Source organism: Miniopterus schreibersii (assembly GCF_964146895.1).
Source record: "Miniopterus schreibersii genome assembly, chromosome: 14".
NCBI classification, from domain to species: Eukaryota; Metazoa; Chordata; class Mammalia; order Chiroptera; family Miniopteridae; genus Miniopterus; species Miniopterus schreibersii.
The window spans coordinates 24,497,831-24,519,080 of NC_138114.1; the positions used below are offsets into that span (position 1 = coordinate 24,497,831).

A 21,250-nucleotide genomic window follows, 5' to 3' on the forward strand; every position below is an offset into this window, starting at 1 on the left:
TGCTCTAACCACTGAACACACCAGCTAGGTTTTATTTATTTATGTCTGCATTTGGGGATCATTTCCTTTATTGTGTTTATGCATTTATACCTCCCAGGTCAAATCCTTTATTTCTGAAAGATAGAATCTTTAACGAGGTATTAATAAAAAGATTTGAATGGTCCCGGACAATTTGTTGTGTGCTATTCTGTAATAGAATGTTGAGCAGGTAAGTTAATGAAAACTGTTTTGTTTTACTTTGTACTCATCATTTTAGGCTTATCTTTTTCACTTAACTGATATATGAAACTTTGGCTGCATTGCATCTATATATTAAATAATTGTAGTTCTTACCAAAAATGTTTTATTTTCCAGAGTTATTAAGACATTTTGGGCAATAATAGTAAAAGCCAGTGGCTGGCTGTTTTATAGGTACTGCCAACAGGGGTCAGTGAAGACTTTAAAAATTCTTTGTGTGTGGTCAGAGTGCCATATACTAGGTTTTTATGTATACCCTGATAAACAGAATAAATTATGCGGTGCTCTCCATATGGATTTGAAGGCTATTTATCTACCTGCACACATACTAAAGGAGTAGGTTAATGCTTTTTGAAAGACCTTTTTTAAATATTTGCAAATGTATAGGAAAGTTACAAGTTGAATGTGAAGATCTTTTTCCCCCCAAAAATATATGAGAGTAAGATGCTTACATGATGCTCCATTACCCCCAAGTAAGTTAATATGTATTTCCTACTAGGAGGACATCCGGCTCCTTCACTGCAACCACCCAAGTCAGGAAAATAATAATGATACATTACTACCGTTTAATTCTCACACTCGGTTCAGGTATTGCCCATTGTCCCAGTGATGTTCCTCATGACAGAGGGGGATCCAGTACAGAGTCACAGATTGCCTTTAATTATCATGCTTCCTTAGTTTCTTTCAGTTTGGACCAGTTCTTTGGTCTTTCCTTGGCTTTTATAACCTTAACACTTTTACACATCATGGTTAGTTATTTTGTAGAAGGTCCTTCAGTTTGGGTTTGTCTGATTTTTTTTGGGTTAAGATTCTGGATATACATCTTTGGCGGAAATATCACAGGAGTGATGTTGTGTTCAGTGCATCCATTAGGTGGCATGTAATTTTGATTCATCCTATTACTGATGATTTTCACTTTAATCGTTGGATTAAGGTGGTGTCTACCAAGCTTTTCTACTGTAAAGTTCCTCTTTTGTTTCCCCTTTTGTAATAAATACATATTTTGTGTGTGAGAAGGGGGGTACATTGAAACTATGTAGGTTATTTCTTATTGGACTTTCAATTTATTAATTGATGTATTTATAGCACTATGGACTTACGTTTTTCTGTTTTGTTCAGTGCATCATAATCTGTTAATATCATTGTTTATTTTGAGGTTCAGTTTGTCTCCAATTTGGCCAATAGGAGCACATTCAAGATGCCGTCTGTGTTTTGGCAGGTCTTCGTCATTCCTAAGAACTCCCTTGCTTTATGGCATAACAAGATATTTCAGGCCCATCATGTACTTTCCCTGCCCCAGCCCTGGAATCGGCCATTTCTCCAAGGAATGCTGGTTCTTTCTAGTGGAAATAACATTTAGAAGACATGCTCTGGGCTCTAGGTATATTCGTTGCTATTAGAGTATCACTGTTAGAGTGTTGCTTTTCCTAGCCCCACTCCGTGGACAGCTACCTATATGCACATATATTTTGTCATGTATTTCTTAATCTCTATATGTTGAAAACCCTTTCATACCAGCACATCCAGTTCTAATCCAACACCACAGAGAGTTCATTCCACATATTTGTAAGTCCTTTTTCTGACAGTGAGAAGCCTGTTTCCTATTATCTTCCATGTTTTTTCTTCTTTGATCAGCCTCCCTGAGAGCAACCATTTCCCCGTTACTTCTTGTTAGGGCTCCGGCCCCTCATTCTGGGCAGCCCCTCACCCAGGTGACACTCCTCTCCCTGCCTGGGCTTTACCTCCCCATGCCTGGGTGTCCTCACCCTCTTCCCTTGTGGACCCCCTCCCCAGCCTGCCTGTGCTCTGACACCCATGCCCAGCTGTCCCTCTGCTTGGATGCCTTTCTTACTGAGCTCTGACACACTTTTCTGGTCATCGAATGTGTGGACGGCTTCTTCACTGCCCTCAGACTCTGACTTCCATGGCTGGCCCTCCCCCAAATGTGCACACTCGTCTTACGCTACTTGGGTTCTGATACCTCGCATGAGGCAGCCACTCCACATAGACACCCTCCTCACCCTGCTCCGGCCTGACTCCCAACACCAGGCCATCCCCTGAGCAGAAGTCTCCTTTCGGTTCTAGGCTGTGCTCCATGTGATCTGTCCTCCTGAGCCCATTCAGGCTCTGATTCCTCATGCCAGGCAGCGCTCTTACTCACGCTCCCTGTCCTCTAGCACCCAGCTGTGGCACACCACAGCTTCACCCCAACCCCAGCACAGACGCCAACTTGGTGAACTCCATCTGATGGCTTACAAGTGAATTATTCAGTTAGGGAAGGGGAAGAAGGAGAGGAAAGACAAAAAGGGTTATTCAATTATTATCTTAAAGTTGTGCTCTGAAATGTTTTATTCAGAGAATCACTTTGCTAGTTATAATGAAAGAGCAAAATTAGAATTTGACGTACAGAAATCACTTTATTAGAATTTTTTTTATTAAATGAGTTTACTTATATACCCTGAACTACCTCTATTGATTAAGTATTTTAAGATCAAATGAGAGCTCAAGAAACTAAAAGTTTCATGTCTATTCCAGGTTATAGCATAGTATAAGCTATCAGCTTAATATCATCTCTTCTTTGATTTTGTCATTAAATATGGTACTGGTATTTGAGTAGGATGAACCTTTATATATGTCCTTATGAAAAGCAAAAAAAAAAAATTGTAAAAAGAAAAAAATATGTAATGACCTTAAACATATATTTGTAACTTGATTTTTTTCTCTCGTTTAAATAGAGGAGTCTTCATTTTGGCTTCCCTTATTTGGCAACATGTGCTGCCGATTAGTCGCCCAGCCAGCTTGTATGGCTGACGATGCATTTGCAGGATTTCTTAATCAGCAGGTTAGAGGACTTTCAATATGCTACAATAATTATAGCTCCAGTGTAGATCTTGATCCTGATATTGAGAAGTATTTTTGAGAGCCTTCTTTTAAAAACAACAGTTTTCTCCGTGTTAGACATAGACTGGGGGGTTGGGGAGGAGACCTGGGGATGAGAATGGAGGAAGGGGAGGGGTCTAGTGCAATTTGGATGTTTAAGGAGCTACCTCTCCAGGTTCCTCTGCTTCATGAATTGCAGTAACAGAATAATCAGCAGCAGAGGACTCCTTGTGGAAACCGATGAGGACTGCTCAACACCTTTCTCATAAAGGCCTTTCTGGCAGACAGCTTTTGGCACAGTGTAGGCCTCTGAGCTTCCAAAGCTGCTTCTGTGCCACCTACTCCTGATTTATTTATAACCATAGTTATTTATATTCAGTAAATAATTAATTATGGGCTTCAATGAATCAATAGCGTTTTCTAAAAGATTCCATTAAGAGGAAAGAAAATTTGCATTCGTACAGGGTAGTCAACATTTTCCAGTGTTCTAAGAACAGTAAGGGAAAATTGTATTTTGAATATTGAGTTATTTTTATAATTTTCCTGAGTTGGTGAATTGCTGTAGAATTCTGAGTACTCGTTTTTAATAGACTAGCTTTTAAAAACTGCATTGATTTATGATTTTATGTGTGTAAATGTTTTGTGGTAATCATTACCTCCATTTTGCTTATTTAATGCTTTTGAGAATACCAGACCTTTATTCTCTAATATTAACTTACTCTTTGGTGTTGGGCTATTGACTTATTATATAGTAAATTAATGGGTAACTATCACATTTAAAAATTTCAAAAAACTAACTGATAGTTTAAGTATTTTGTTGAATTTACAGTTAAGATGATAAATGATGGTTTAAGGTTGATTGTTTCTTGATTTTTTCCCCCCCAGCAAATGTTAGAAGGTCTGATTAGTTGGAGAAGGTTGTATTGTGTTTTGAGAGGAGGTAAACTCTATTGTTTTTACACTCCAGAAGAAATTGAAGCTAAAGTGGAACCAGCTTTGGTAGTGTCCATTAACAAGGTAAATAAAATGCTATTTTGAAAATAAAAATATAACATTTAATGAAGTTTGTCTATTTCTATGCAATTTACATTGTTGCCATCTTATAAAGAAAAGGTGAGTACTGTTAAAAATAGGTTAATTCATAAAGAGAATTAATTTTATTTTTCTTTTCATTATAGAGCTAATTCTATGAAGGAAATGCTGTATATTTCCTAAGAAAACATGGTAATTGGAAATCTATACCAGTAAATAGATTTTAAAGCAGAGAATATAGCTCCACATTAACAGGATATTTAAATTTTCCATGAATTCATTTAGTTAAGAGATTATGTAAACATAAATTGTTAGCTCATGTTATAGTGATATTCTTTCTAGTTGATATTTAGATGAGTCCATAAAAAGACATTTCTGAGTATACCCTCTGATTTCTTATGGGACTGATGGGCAGTTGTCCAACCTTCTGTCAGAACAGGAAAGCCTGACAGTTTGTTTAGAATACTTGCGTGCTTACACTGCATTTAAAAGTAGCACTACACCACCTAGAGAATCTATCACACACACACACACACACACACACACACACACACACACACGCAATTGATACAAAGGAGATGATTAAAATTTAGTAACAACTCTTTCACCCATAAATCTATAGGAAATCTCTTCACAATAAGCCAGACTTACTTTCTTTTATCCCAGGATCTTAAATTTATCTTCATCTGTAATCTCAGTTTAGTGTTTACTGGAGGTTCCCCCCCATTTTTTAGCATTTCCACTGTAGAGTACTTCAGTGGCATTTATAGAGCAGAATATCTGTTTTTCTTCCTAAGGACTACACTTTAATTGTTTCTAGTTGTTTTGATTTGCCTGCCGTTGGAATGGATGAATTGAAGTATATGATAAAATATGAGCCATCCCATTTGTTTACTCTGCATGTTGTACTTGTCTTTAAATTTTTTTTGAAGAAAAATGTAAAGTGATACGTCCTGAAGAACATGGAGATACTAGTTTGCTAATCTATAAGGACCTGAGTTAATTTCTATGACCTTTTCCAGTAATATTATAGGGTCTGTTTCTATCTTGCCTTTTGAAATTACACTGCATTTTACTTGAAAGAAATCCTTCAGTGAGACCTTTTATTATATAATTAATTTCATTTAATTTATCTGTTTTGTCTGTTAGAAAGATTGATGTTGCTCTTAAATAATATACCTCAATATTACAACAGAGTGAATTTATTTTAGTTTAGAAAATTAAGTTTATGAAAGTACAATTTTATTATTGGAAAATTGATATTTTTTATTATTTACTAACTTTTTCTTTTGTTTAAGCAGAATTCACTTTTCTCCACCTTATTAGTCTTTTGAAAATTTCAAATGTATGGAAAAGTTGAAAGAATAGAATAATGAACCCCTGTGTACCCTTTATTTAGATTCTTTATCTGTTGTTAACATTTTGCCACATTTGCTTTCTCTCTAAATAGTTTAAATTTTTTTCTGAACCATTTCAGTGTAAGTGGCAAAAAGCATAACATTTTTCCCTAGAATGTTTCAGCATGTTTCTCCTAAAAAGGGCATTTCCTTAATAACCATAATATTATTAGCATACTCAAGAAATTTATTGTTGACAAAATAATAATATCTAATACACAGGGTAAGTTGCCCCAGTTGTCCCCAAAATGTTTTTTCTCATTTTTATTTATTGTTTTATCCAAGACCCCATCAAGGATCACAAATTGCATCTGGTCACTACGTCTTTTGTTTATTTCCTTTTTACCTAACTTGTGCCCTACCTGCCTTTTTTTTCCTTTGGTCTTTCATTACAATGATATTTTTGAAAAATCTAGGCCAGTCCCCAAATCTGCATTTGACTAATTATTTCACTAGTGATTTTTTAATGTTTTTAATGATTTTAGAGAGAGAGAGGAAGGGAGAGGGAGAGAAAGAAACATCGATGAGAGAGAAACGTTGATTGGCTGCCTCCTACACGCCTCCTACTGAGGATCAAGCCCTTAACCCGGGCATGTGCCCTGACCCGGAGTCGAACCAGAACCTCTCTGTGCATAGGACGGCACTGAACCAACTGAGCCACACTGGCCAGGTTAAATTTTTGGCAAGAATTCTACATAGATGATTTTTGTCTAACCTGCTTACTAGGTAGCTGTGTGGTAAAAATGGAAGTCTGTGAATTTTCTTCTTACATGTCATACAGTGGAATATAGATAATCATAAACCAAATTAAAATGTAACTTAAACAAATACTTTTAAAGTCATTTGTTTTGTTTGAAAGCAGTCTTCAAGGTATTCCCTTTATTTTATCACAGTTCTTTAAGGTAGGCAGAGCAGGTTGACGTGGGCCCTGTTGTACAGGAATGTTATTTCTATTTTTCAGTGAAGAAATAGACTCAGGGGAGATAGAACTTGTCTAGCTAACAAGGAAGGTTGTATGGCTCACTCTTTTCATAGTGGGTAGAAATATAGATAAAAATTTGTGGACTGTGTTTCTGTTTCTTCATAGACACGCTACTAGACTAGATTTAGAAGGCAAAATTAGACTTTTTTCTATCTCAATACTTACTCTGAGTCAGTTTTGAAGTATAAGGTAGTCCTGAAATGGGGTTCTGAGCCCAAAGCCCCAATCTACCTCTGGGCGCAGTGGCTTGGGGCAGTTATAAGGGAACTCCTTTGTATTATAGGCAGTATATCTGTATTTTCTTGTCTGATGACAAGGGTCTAATTCCTGAAAAGTGGTTAACAGTGTTTACATGGCCTGACTGAATTGACCTTTTTTCAATTGACTCGTTTTTCCTTGTGGTAATAAAGGCTGATGACCCAGCAACTAATGGGATTCTGTATTCAATCGACTCCATTATTAAGATGACTGAAATCAGCATACTTAGCAATCCCAGTGGTGGTTCCACAATTGACCATTGCAAATTCACAGGAAATGTAGTAATTTGCATAGACTTGCCTTAGACTTGGGAACAGCATGGGTTATATTTGACTCTGAGAACTGATGACAGGTATCTCTTATATTGTTTCTGACTTTTGTCTAAAATTAAAAAGGGAAGGTTAAACTATGAGCTGTGGCTGGTGTGGCTCAGTGGGTTGGGCGTCATCTCATGTAACGGAAGGTTACCGGTTCGATTCCTGGCCAGGGCACATGCCTGGGTTGTAGGCTCAAATGCAGGAGGCAGCTGATCGATGTTTCTCTTTCTCTCTCTTTTTCTCCCTCTCTAGAATCAATTTAAAAAAAAGATTAAACTATGAGGTAAGAGTTAAAGTTGGGAAAGCGAATGTAATTTACTTGCTAATTGCAAAGATTAAACAGATGGGAAAATCTTCCATTCTGTAGCTTTGTAATATTGCCCATCTTAATTTTCTCCAGTGCTAATTCCTGCCTTTTCTTTGTAGAAACTTTTCTTTTTGCAGTTCCTACTTCTACCTCAGGTTTAACTCTTCTATTCACCTGAAAACTGAACTCTTAACAGTAAATTCCACTGCTCTTCTTATTTAAATATGTCAAATATCAACTTGGTCAAGAAAATTATTTGTTAACTTATGAAAACATGACTGTTATATAATTATACCTCCCATTAATTAAATTAATTTTTACTTATTTTTTCTTCAGCTTATAAAGTTATTCAGATTTACAGAAAAGTTGAAAAAATGCTTTTGTCACTTGTATACCACCTATATTCAGCAGTTAACATTTTGTCATATTTGCTTTATCTTTTTTTTTTTTGTAAGGGGAGCGAGTTAAACACTTTACTTATATCTAATTTTTAATCAACTTTATGGTGGTTGAGTTCGCATAAAATAAAATTCACCAACTTTAGAAGTACATTTTGATAATTTTGAAAAATATACAGTTGTGTAATCCTTACTACAATCATTGCGTTACGTTTTTTTTGTTTTTAATCTTTTTGGCGAGAAGTTCTACTCAGCAGATTTCAGTTGTACAGGAGTGTTATCAGCAGCAGTCACCTGTTTTATATGCGATCCTTAGACTTTATTCATCTTATAACTGAAAGTTTGTAAAGCCTCTTTACTTATCTCTAGTTTTTGTTGACCCATTTGAAATATATACACAATACCCTTATCCCAGCTAGGCAAATTAACAATAATTTCCTTATATCATCTAATACCCAGTTCATACTCAAACTCAAATTTTCCTATTTGACCCATTTGAAATATATACACAATACCATTATCACAGCTAGGCAAATTAATAATAATTTTCTTATATCACCTACTATCTAGTTCATACTCAAATTTTCCCATTGTCCCCAAAGTGTTCTTTTAGCTTTCGCTTTCAACCTGGGAATATTTAAGTATTGTGCATCCTTTGTTCTTCTGAACCCTAAATTAGGCCTAGAGGCTTGATTAGAGTCTTCTAAAATATTTTTTACAAACATATTTCATAGATAATGACGAATAGTTTATAGAGCATCCTGTTCAGAGGCACATGATACCGGGTGGTCTTATTACTGACAGTGCTGGGCTAAGGTGGTGACCACTAGCTCTCTCGAGTATAGAGGTAAGCTTTCCTCTTTACAGTTAGCGAGGAGTGTAAACGGTGATGATTGTGATTGCCTTTGCCTGCATCAGTTATTAACTTGCAGATTGCATGTTTTTCTCATTCTGCCCTTCCTTGTTCATGTATTAGCTAACATTCTTTTATATTCTTTTTGAGGACTTTTTCTCATCAAGTTAGGAATGAATTTCAGCCCCTCCTGAAAAGGCAGGAGAAATGTTTAATGTTTAAATTGCCAGTTTTCTGAGTAAATAATTGGTATTGAATTATTGGTATTGTATTGATATTTGCAATATGTATTGGAGTGATGTTACTAACCCTTCAAAAGTAGCAAAGAAATGTCATGTCTCTTGACCCTCCCCCCCATATTACAATAAACTTACAGATTTTTATCTATTCAGTGTTTTAAATATAAGGTCCATGTTTTAATTGTTTTGCTTACTTTGGAAATGTTTAAAGGACACATGCTATTAGTGAATTCTTAAATAAATAGGAGCTTTGATAAATGTCAACTTGGTATTTTCTGATATCTAGAGCAGGTAAGCATCAAATAAAATTTTTAAGAAAAATGTTTTTAGTTTTTAGTACATTTCCAATGTTGAATCTCTAAGATCTTTTTATGGCTTAATTGTTAAGTATTAAATACAAATCAGAGTTCCATTCTTTTGGTTGTCTTTCTTCTCTCAAGATTTAGAAAATAATAATTTTGCTTAATGCTACTTTAAAAAGTATGTGAAAATATACATTTTGCAGTTGCTAAGGTATATTATTAATAGTTCTGTTATTTTGATCACAGGATTTGTTCTTTAACTATAATTCTTGTCCTTTTGAATGGCATTTCCTGTAAGGCTAAGACAGTTCATTAATTTTCATAGGGAGCCATCTGTGGAAATAGTCACATTAAGGAAAGAAAAGCCTAAAAGCTATTCCCCTCTTCTTTTCAGTCCAAATTTGAAAGGATGATTTACTTCAAAGTGATTGCTTCAACTTCAAAAACTTCCCTTTGAATGTTGTTAAGACATTCTCTACAAGGGGTACTTAACTGGAGCCACTGAATCTCCTGTACATTGTAGAAAGCATTTTATTAATCAAAGTTTTATCCATTGTCAATAAGGTGGGGAATGAAATGGAAAAGAAGTATGCGTCTTTGAGATCAATAGTCTTTTCTTGATTTAAATATTATGCATCACTTCATTTTAATGAATAATAAAGTCTGTACTAAACAAGTCAATAACACTACTTGGGGTGATAGACCTTTGTTAAATTGTCTTGAAATTGCTTTTAACCATTGTTTTTATCATGGACCCTAGCAAGTAAAATTATTATAAAGCACATGGGCTTTTCTTTGAATTATGCTAGTCCTCTTAATGTCTGAATCCTGTCTACTATTTATATTGACCTTCATTAAATACAGCAAAACATGATTTTTTTCAACAGCCTTTTCCTTTAAAGATTTTATTTTTAATATATCTTTTATTGATTTCAGAGAGGAAGGGGGAGAGAGAGAGAGAGAGAGAGAGAGAAACATCAATGATGAGAGTCGTCATTGATCAGCTGCCTCCTGCACACCTCCAACTGGGGATCAAGCCCACAACCTGGGCATGTGCCCTGACCAGGAATCGAACCTCGATCTCCTGGATCCTAGGTCGATGCTCAACCGCTGAGCCACGCCTGGCCAGGCAACAGCCTTTCCCATTAGTAGGAGTTTATGTCTGATTTCATTGACATAAATGGAAAATAATTATATCACACTAGTACTAATTATGCCTAATGCTTGGTTTAATTTATGGTTATGCTTTACATATTTCAGACATTCCATGTCATGTGTTGTGAGCCTTGCTTTATTTGTTATTAGAGTATATATAAGGTCTAAATTTGATTTTAGCCAGCAACATTTTGTCTTCCCCCCTGATCAACGAGACTTGAGAACAAACACCTTTCAAAGAACTTGTTTATCTTTAGAACATGTTTGTGAGAAAGGTATGAGTAAAATAATATTGTCTTTGCATTATAGATAAGAAAGCGAGCACTTAGTTTTTAGTACTTGTGTTTTATTTTTAAAATTGATTTTTTAAATTTCCAGATAATCTATAAAGAGGATAATATAAATTGAACTCACCGTACTCTCACACATTACCCCCACCATAGAATTACTTTTAGGAAATCCTGAAGACGGCATCATTTTATTTGTAAATATTACAATTGTCATGCTTCTGAAAATGCATAGATATATAGTCAACATATCATCAAAAATCCAGACAGTGTTAAAATTTCTCAGTCTTGTACTTTTTTTTAACAGTTGTTTGAATCAGGATCCAAATAAGGGCCATATATTGCGGTTGATAGTTGATTGATTAGGTCTCTTAAGTCTCTTAATCTTGTTGGCTTTCATTCTCCTTCTCTCCTTCCCTCTGTCTCTCTCTCACACACACAAAATCACACATAATTTATTTGTTGGAGAAATTGGGTCACTTATCCTACAGAGTGTTCTATAGTCTGGATTTTGCTATTGCATCTTTGAGTCGTCTTTTTTCTTCTTTTTTGGATCAGATTTATGTTGGTTAGTAAGAATATGTCTTAGGAATATTATTTACTTTTATCCAGAGGCATATAATATGTCTGGGCCTTCCATTCATATTAATATCCACTGCTGAACATTGCTGACATCTTTTTTTTTTTTATTAGGGATTGCAAACTGGTGACATTTTAAATTTTTTTCTTCATTTATTAGCAGAGATACTTCTACTTTATCAGCTATTTGATTGAGGTACAGTTTTTATAGGAAAGGCAAGATAATGGCTTGATTTAAAAAATTTTTTTTTGCATTTATATCCTAGTTACCAAAACAATGAAGTGGTTCCCTAGCATCCTTCAAAGGTGACTAATGAGTTTTTAAATATCATTATGAATTGATGGATTTAAAGACATTTCATGTGACACAATCCATTTCCATTGTTATTCATATTCAAATTGTCCTATCTATGGCTACTGGAAGCCTCTTCAAGTTGGTCCATTTGATAAAACGCTAGTAATCTTTGATTTCTGGTGGGACGAGATATTTCAGGATCATCCTGTACATTTCCTGACCCAGACTGGGAATCAACCATTTTTCTAAAGAGCTCTGATTCTTTTTAGTGGGAAAGGGTATTTAGAGACCATAATCTGAGTACATAGTAGATTTTTTTATAGTCATGTAGTCAAAAGTGAGGTCAGACACAATTCATAGACCTATCCTGATCTAGTAATTTTCCATTACCACAGAAATGGAGAGTTGAAGTACACTCTTGATTCAAAATAATGAACAACCTAGAAGAAATTTTCCTTTGACTTCGGTAAATTATATTTTGTTAAAAAGCTGGTTTCTCAAATTATATCTTTATTGATTTCAGTTTGCTGTGGAAGGCTGCAGTTCAGTATGTGCTGGTTGACAAAAGTTGAACCAGCAAGGATTAAAAATAATCTCAAATCTAACCACAAATCATTAAAAGTTGACTATAAAGCCTCCCAGGTCAACTAGAAGGTTTGGGATTATCAAAAGCAAGACAAGAAACTCTGACCTTAGATAGAACATCTATAAATTAAAGAGCTGAATTAGAGATTATCTCTGGGATCTGAGTCTATCGATGTAAAACTTTTTATCATTATCTGGGTTGTTCTTTTTCTTTCTCATTATTTTATTCACTAAATATTTTTCAATCACTTAGCAGCTACCAGGCAATATTTTAGGTGGTATAAATAGTAGAGGCAGAACTACCCAACTTCCAGTATCTTTGCATTGTGTGAGCACATAATGATAACAATCCTAAAAGTCACCTTCTGTTTTCTGATCTATTTCTTGTTTGAGAAGTGAATTCCTAAACACTGTTACAGATACTTTCCCCACACTGAAAAATAGCTTGCATGAACTTTCTGGCATCAGAAAGTTTGTTTAATCACTTTTTTTTTTTTTTACATGCAGCTTTTTGGTTTAAAATTTTCCCATTAGTTAAATTTTTTGGGGTGATAAAATACAGAAGTTAATTCAAATGATCTATTTAGTGTTTCATTTGCACCTTTTAAAATCCTCTCATGTTTAAAAAAAAATTTAGTAGTATTTATTGTTACCAGGGTTAATGGAGTGTGTATAGTATTTATATATTATTGTGTTATATTCTCTTAGAAGGATATAAATGATTCAGTTCATCAGATTTGCTACTTAGCTATTTTCATTTGAAAGGATACCTTGGTATTATTTAAAAATATACATATTCACCTATTTAAAAAATTACACTTTTACTTAAAAGTTTAATCTATTTTAATTCTATATACAAAAGGTAGTCAGAAATTTGTATTAAAATGGATTTGGGTGGAGGGAAGCACAATTTCAGCAACAAGAATACTTCATATTTCATTGTTTGGATTTTTAAAAATACAACAATAAAGGGCTCCTCATTACCCTTCACTGAGTCAGCATTTAGTTAACCTGATAGAGAAGCATACCAAAGATTCTTCCCAGAGCCAAGTCATTCTCTTCTAGTGATAATAAGCTTTACACTTAAAGAGCTTGGTTACATGCATTTCCAGACTCCAAGGATGCCATTTGGGACAGCATTTTTAAATATTTATAAATAATTACTTAAAAGAGTTAATTCATGAAGTTTATGACCAATGTGTAGGAATGTAAAAAGACCTGATTATGATAAAATTAAAATGCTGGCCATAAGTCCATTACAATTCTCTGAACTCACATTCCTATATTTTTAAAGTGATATTTTGTGATACTCCAAAGTTTCAAAGTTATGTTACTACTTTTTATACAGCATACATTTTTCCTCTTGTGAATTTTGAATAAGAATTCCTTCAGAAAAGAACTTATGTAGTATATGGTGTCCACCTGCGTGTATATACCCATTTTTCATGGAATGGATAGATTTTTTTCCCCTAACTCTGCTTCTTCAGTAATACCCACATAGACATTATTATATGAGTATGTTGGGTTTGGTGTGTGACTGCACAGCCCCTCTTCACTCTATACTCAACAGAGTGAAGAATTTCTTCCCATTCTTAACCGGCTTTTACAACTGCCAGCCAAATATTCTTCTGCACACAGTCCGGTAGGCTTAGCTATACTCCTCCAAAACTGTTCTGCCCAGCATAGCAACCACCAGCCGGCAGTGGCTGCCAGGCTCTTCAAGTGTGGCTGGTCCGAACTGAGATGTCCTGTGGACAGACTAGAGTTTGGATACTTAGTGTGCAAAAAGGATGTGAAAATCTCGAAAGGTTTTTATCCATTATATGTTAGTATTCTGGATATGTTGGGGTACATAAAAGGTATGGTTTTAAAATGGTGTAATAATTATTACATAATTATTTTCACCAGCTTTATCTTATTAAATGTGATTACTAGAAAATCTTAAATTACATCTGTGGCTCACATTATATTTCTAATGGACATGCTCTGGAATAATGTAATAACAATCCTTATTCAGGCAGCCAAACCCCTGTCTGCATAATAGGTAGTTCTCTTCCAGACTTTTTCCACTAAGATTCCTTGGAAACTACATGCAGTTGAGAGCTTGTCATGTGGCGTGGCAGTGCCTGTGTGTGACTTGGGAATACACTTGTCTCTTCTACATGTAAACGTAAAAAGCATCACCACAATGTCATACTTAGTACCACTCAGAAAAACGGTTTAGACTGTCAGCATGAATGAAACCCTTGCTTTTGTTCTAGAGTCTTGCATTCAACATTTGAAAAAATAATTTTTACCATTATGAGGATGAAATTACTTTATGGATCTTTGGGATAAATGTTAATGAGGAAAACCTAACTGTTTTGCTGCAGTAAACACTAAGTCATGGTTTTATTGCTTTAACTGATAACACTGTATATTATGCATGAGTATTAGAATAAGAAACATACATTACTGATTCTGTTTTATTACTGTTGAAAATATAGTTAACATAATTCACATTTCAGTTGTGACATGCTGTACTTGTTTCATAGCAAATTTTAAGATGTATATAAAAGACAGCAAACTCCTACTTAAGCTGAGAGATCAAAACAGGTTCTGTTTTAAGCTCATGTAATTTAACATAAGTGCTATCTGTAACATACTCTGAAACATTACTCAGTACTTTTCACATAAAGCATGTTTTATAAACCCTCTAGATTTGAGTTTGAATATTGAAAATTCTCAGATTTACATATTTAAAATTTTAAATGATCGGCAGTAAGATTATAATTGCATCTGGTATAAATACGGTAGTTAAGCAATAAAACATTTATTTGACCATTACAAAAATATTCTCTTGTAAAACACCAATTTGGTCTTAATTTTTAGGAGACCAGAATTCGAGCAATGGATAAAAATGCCAAGAAAAGAATCCATAATTTCTCTATCATCAACCCTGTTGCAGGACAGGCTGTAAGTCATATTTTTGCAGCTGACAATAGAGAAGATCTTCAGAAGTGGATGGAAGCCTTCTGGCAGCATTTCTTTGATCTTAGTAAGTTGATGTTTGGATTTTCTAGTAGTATATTCATGTATCCTGAAAGGATATACTCAGCAATCTAAATATTAAAATTATACATATTATAATCTTATAGTTTGTACCAAGAAATTTTTATGCTCTTGAATAAAATGGTAATATGTCACCAATGCGATGATGCTTTTTGCTCTTAACCTTTCCCCAGTGCCTGACTGACTATAGTAGAGTATAGTGTACCTTTGAATTTCTGGTATCCCTACCTCTTACTTTTTATAAGAAGTCTATGACACTTTAATTGTTAAAATATTCAAAAATCAACTTGATAAATACAAACTATGATTTTAAGTAGTTTCTTACAAAAATGAAGTCACATTATGGATTGAAGACAGTCTATGACTTTTTTTCATGTTAAGATAATTTCATATTTTAGAAAGTGGGAACTAGATGATTTTCATTGAAGAGATACTTCTTTGCAAATACATATTCTGTTTAAGTTGAATTTATTGGGGTGACATTGATTAATAAAATTATATAGGCTTCAAGTGTACAATTCTGATACATCATCTGTATATTGCGTTGTGTGCCCACCACCCAAAGTCCGATCTTCTACCATCACCATATATTTGGCTCCCTTTACCCTATACTACCCTCCCATCCCCCTTCCCTCTGGTAACCAACTTACTGTTTCTGTGTATATGAATTTTTGGTTTTTGGCTGGTTCATTTTTTGTTTTCTTTTTTTAAACACATTTTTTAATATAGTTTTTTTTAATTAATTCTAGAGCGAAGAAGGAATAGAGAGAGAGAGCGTGCTCTAGAGAGAGAGAAAGCAGCATTGATCAGCTGCCTCCCATATGCACACTGATCAGAGATCGAATCCGTAACCCAAGTATGTGCCCTGACCGGAATTGAGCCCTCCACCCGGCCAGGCTGCATTTTTTGCTTTCAATTTTATATCCCACAGATTAGTGAAATCAATGTGGTTCTTAACTTTTTCTGTCTGCCTTACTTCACTTAGGATGATATTCTCAAGATCCATCCATGTTGTTGATAAGAAGCTATTTGAGGAATAAAAAGCTTCTCTTAGATAATAATGATCCTAAAATATTGAAATATTCAGAAAGAGACTCATTTTCCTGTAACCTTCTGTTAACTCCAGATTTGTTATAGTATCATCTGGGACATCATCCAAAGAGATTTTTTTAAAAACCATACATACTGTTTTTCAGTTTCAATAATATAGTCCAGTGGCATGGATTATAAAACAGCGTGATAGTATATAAAATATATGAGGCCCTAATAGTCTCAATTTAAAGAGGAATTTTATCAATGGGAAAATATTGAAATTGTATATTGAAAATGTAGACTGTTGATAATGGCTATTTCTAATCAAATTAAGTCTGCTGTAGATTCAACCAGTATTTTATGTCTTTACAATGCTTTTCTATAGAATTACGAAGCAGAGCTATTTGCAAACAATAGTAGTTACTTCTGCAACTCCTAGAAATCATCTCTAGAGGGATTTTAGGACTTCTTACAGGCTGTTTTGGGAAACTCTATAAAAAAGTTAATATCTGCAGTCCTTAGATTAAGTTTTATTAGCCTACTCTGATCCATGGCCTGGTCCAGTATTATAGTGATGGTTGGGGCGGGAGGCAAAAAAGGGAACTAAATTTGATTACCTTCCACGTACCATATGGCTTCATTTATTTCTCATAACATCCCAGTGATGTAGAAATTATTTCCCTCTGCTCTAAAGATGAGAAAATTGAGTCCTGAAGAGGTTTCTAGTTTGCTACAGGGAACCAGAGGGAGGACTCCCTCCATGGGCTTCTTGGATTCTTTAGGACTTGTTTTTCCTTAAGTACTATCCCTGAGCATTCAGCAGATGTTTAAATATTTGTTCCATGCTTATCAACATGCTCTACAGTTCTTTTTTTTTAAATTTCGGCTGATCATAGGTGTGTTGCCTAAAAGACAACAACTTCCTTTTGTTTGTGAAGCAGCTAAAATTTTAACTGCTTCCCTACATGCTCTGATTTAGAGAATCTGACTTACAAAACACTATGATTTTTATAAATGATTCTAGTATTTTATGTACATAAAAACAGGAAGAAAGGATAAAAGGAAGTAAAAATGCCAGGGTATTATAGTCTGGATGTCAACTTCACGAAAAGTAGCATAAATTCTATTACATTTGTACTTTAGAATTTATTGTGTATGGAGATACGAAGCAAAGATGGAAGCGTTTATACAATCCTAAAGATTGACTTGCACTTTAAAATTTTTACCTTCCTAGTAATAGGGTAGCCTCTTGTGATCGTAGGTGAAATAATGACGTGTAGAACAAAGTAGAAGATAGATATCCAGTAATAAGATAAAATAAGAATAATTTAACATTTAGAGCAAATTTCAAATATTTGACTCAGTTTAAGAGTAGAAAATCAGAAGTGTGAGATAACTAGAGATGATGAGAACATTAATGTAATTAGTTCTGTAGAACACTGAAGAGTGGAGGTTGGGAGGCAAAGGGGATGTAACAGTTAATGTTAAATTCTTTTCCCATATAATTATTTTAATCTTTTAAAAAATTACCATTTACATTCAATATTATTTTGTATTAGTTTCAGGTGTATAGCACAGTGGTCAGACAATCATACACTTCAAGTGCTTCCCCTGATATTTCCAGTACCCACCTGGTACCATACATAGCTATTATGTGTAATAGTTAATTTTTAATATTTGAGAGCTAACAAACATGTAAAAGAGGAATGCCACTTGTCTTAGATGATCAAAATGGGTAGAGCTAGGAATGGTGGGTCAAAAATAAATTTTTCTCGCCCAGCCAGTTGTGGTTCAGCGGTTGAGCATCGATTTATGAGCCAAGAGATCGTGGTTCAATTCCCGGTCAGGGCACATGCCTGGGTTGCGGGCTCTATCCCCAGTTGGGGGCACGCGGGAGGAAGCCGATCAGTGACTTTCTCATCATTGATGTTTCTCTCTCTCTCCCTCCCTCTCCCTTCCTCTCTCTGAAATCAATAAAGATATATATATTTTTTAAAATTTTTTCCTCAAATATTTAATAATATAAATATTGAGCTACATAAGCAGCTTAGCATAACAAATTATTTTTACTGGGAATATTATAACAATAAATATTGTGGTAAACATCTTCAATATACAGCCTTTATGTGAATGAAACATTCATTTAATATTTTATACTGGGTCTTTATTTTTATGTGAGCGTATTGGCAGCATGTGTAACTGAGCATACTAATTTATTCACTGGTAAAATGTTTCAGCTGTAAAGCCTTGACCAGTGAACATACCACCTTTTTGTACCTCAGACTTCAGTAACACATGGGATAATGTGGCTTTATATTCCAATTTTCAGCATGATTAGTATTCTGCTACCAGTTTAACCATCAAAAGCTTTCATCTATCAATATAGAGAAAATACTGCACTTTATAATTTGTGTAAGGTTTGACAGAGAAATATTTGCTAGTTTAAAGTGTTTCATTATTTTTCCATTAGATATGGCCTTTTTTTCTGCCCTCAAGAAGGAAAAGCTGGCTTTTATATATTTATCTAAAAAAGGAAGTGGAGGGGAGGAATAAGTTATCAGATCTCAGATCCTACTAGATTTAAATTCTGCAGGGCAACCTTTGAAGCCTCAAACTCAAGAGTTTATTCCCTTTATGAGTTGCTATGTGGCTTATTTTGAAATTTTTATGATATTCTGTATTTAGCAGTGTAATAAAACATACTGAAAGGTTTTTATGTTGCTTAACTATTTAAGGTGATGGATTTAAAATGTATGCATATATTACCATATTGCTATGACAGACTTAAAACAACAAAAATGAATAGCTAATTTGACTAAACAGGAAATGTCTTTAATTTTTAAGCCATGGAAAACAACTAAGTTGGATATTGAATATGGAGATTGAGAATATAATGAAAAGAAAAGAAATACAGATCATAAATCAGTCTAAAAAGGCACATGTGTATTACATTTACTTTTCTACTGATGTAAGAATTTAAGAATGGTGAACCTCAATAACTTAAACTTTTATAATACGGCTATATAGACACATAGTTTCTCACACAGTTGTTACCCAGCATGCAGGTGCACAATAAACATGGAAAGCATAAGCTTTTTTATATCCATTCAGAAGAAAGAAATCTGAGAATTTTATTTAAGATGAAAATATTAAAACATAATTAAAAGAAAAATTAATGTTGTTCACACTTCTAAAGTTTAACTTAACAATTGAAACAACTTATTCAAGAGTATTTTTTTATTCTGAATGCTTAATGGCTTTATTTAAAGTGTTCTTAAAATAAATTTGATTCTATTAGAATTTTAAGTGTTCTGTCTTTATAGTAATAGGCTTTTGTATATCTTTTACTTAAGTGAAAATTCATTGTTTTTCTAGAGTTGCACGATTTTTTTAAAAGCACAGTAATCATCAAGAGATAATTGTTAAATAACCAATTTTTATTTCTTAATTAGACTTTTCAAAGTTAAAATCATTTTTGTGAACTCTACCCCTTACTTTTTTTTCTTCTTCCTCCTAGGTAACTATATTTCATTTGATTTTTAACCTTTCAATTGTCGTAAATACTGGAATTTTAGCTTAATATTTAAAAGAAGAGAAATTGTACATATTTTTTCCATAAACAGAAATTTTAGTTATTGACCATTTAGTGAAGTAGTATAGTATTTAATAGCCTAGAGATCTTAGCTTAACATCTGTGCATAGAACTTTATTTTTAAAATTGGTTACTTTTATGCCTAGACTTGGACTTTAAAATTATGGGTAGTACTGTATTTTTGTGGCTTTCTTAAGGTAATGCTTTATGAATTCACTGTTATTTTTCAAAGCAAAAATATGTTGATATCTATTGAAAATGAAATATACTACTTCACATTTATGTTTTAAACTAGCCTGCCTTTTTCCTGTCTTTCTTAGGCCAATGGAAGCATTGTTGTGAAGAACTTATGAAAATTGAGATTATGTCACCACGGCAACCACCTTTGTTCTTGACAAAAGAGGCGACCTCAGTCTACCATGATATGAGTAAGTGGGGTTTGTCTTTTCTAAGCTGCAGGATAACAAAAACAACATTGTCCACACACAAGGAGCTTATTCTGTTAACATTAAAATGCTAAAATTTTCTGGGCACAGTGAAAATGAATGAAAAAAGACTATGATTATAGACTAAGGAACTCATGTTTAATAGATGAATTAATACAAAATTAATGAATACACATTTTCGTAGTTTGAATGCTTAACAAACAAAAATGTTAAGGCTTCAAAATGAATAAGAGTGCACTAAAATAAATATTAGCTGAGTGGCTGATAAAAATTCTGAAAATGTAAAGTTGCACATTGTAAAATACAACCATGTGCAGTAATTTTTTTGTATTAAATTTGTTTAAAAGTAGTGTTGATAAATGAATATTAATAAATGGAAGCTTTCACCTCAGGCCAAAAAAAATGATGAAGTTTAATGCTTTGGAAAATTTAAAAATTGTAGACTCTTTAATATTTCATTTTCTCATACTTTGAAGGGGTGGTTATCTTTGTAGGATTGCCTCAGTGAACAGTGTTCTGCGTAAGCACAAGTCAAGACCAAGTTCTAGTCTATTTTGCCCCAATGTCCCTGCACTCACATATACTTCAAAATGTTAGATTAAAAATGATACATTTGAGTTTGCACATTTGAAAATACCAGTGATTCACTTAATAGACATTTATCTCTGTTCTCTCATTTTTACCAAGGAAAGTTTTACCCTATATTCTTATCACCAAAATGGTATCAGGGCTTCTCTCTATTTCTCTGGGTTTCTGGTTTTGGATTTTTACCCTATTAAAGAGACTCTGGTGGTCTACAGGAAAGAATCCATTGTGTTTGTGCCAGTTTACATATCAGGCTTTTATAAACATGGAATCCATTGTCAGAATAGAAGTCAGAATAGATTTTTAAATCCAGGAAAGTAATTGAAAAAAAATTTGATATAACTATTCCTTTGTAAGTTGGACTTTTCTCATTTACTTAGGAATACATATATTTGAGCATATACATATACGTGTGTGTACGCACACGAGTGTATGTGTGTG

The 21,250-nt window shown here is 33.9% G+C and overlaps 1 protein-coding gene across 2 annotated transcripts in view; it reads left to right on the forward strand.

Moving 5' to 3' along the window:
• The window catches only part of RTKN2 (rhotekin 2), a 66,422-nt gene that overhangs the window by 41,704 nt on the left and 3,468 nt on the right, over positions 1-21,250 (forward strand). Inside the window, exons 8-11 of one of the 2 annotated variants that reach the window (XM_081158437.1) lie at positions 2,973-3,079; positions 4,003-4,134; positions 14,975-15,140; positions 20,099-20,206. In XM_081158437.1, the coding sequence (XP_081014563.1) occupies positions 2,973-3,079; positions 4,003-4,134; positions 14,975-15,140; positions 20,099-20,206 (513 nt within the window). The remainder of the gene's footprint in view (positions 1-2,972; positions 3,080-4,002; positions 4,135-14,974; positions 15,141-20,098; positions 20,207-21,250) is intronic. The other variant, XM_081158436.1, reaches the window with a different exon arrangement.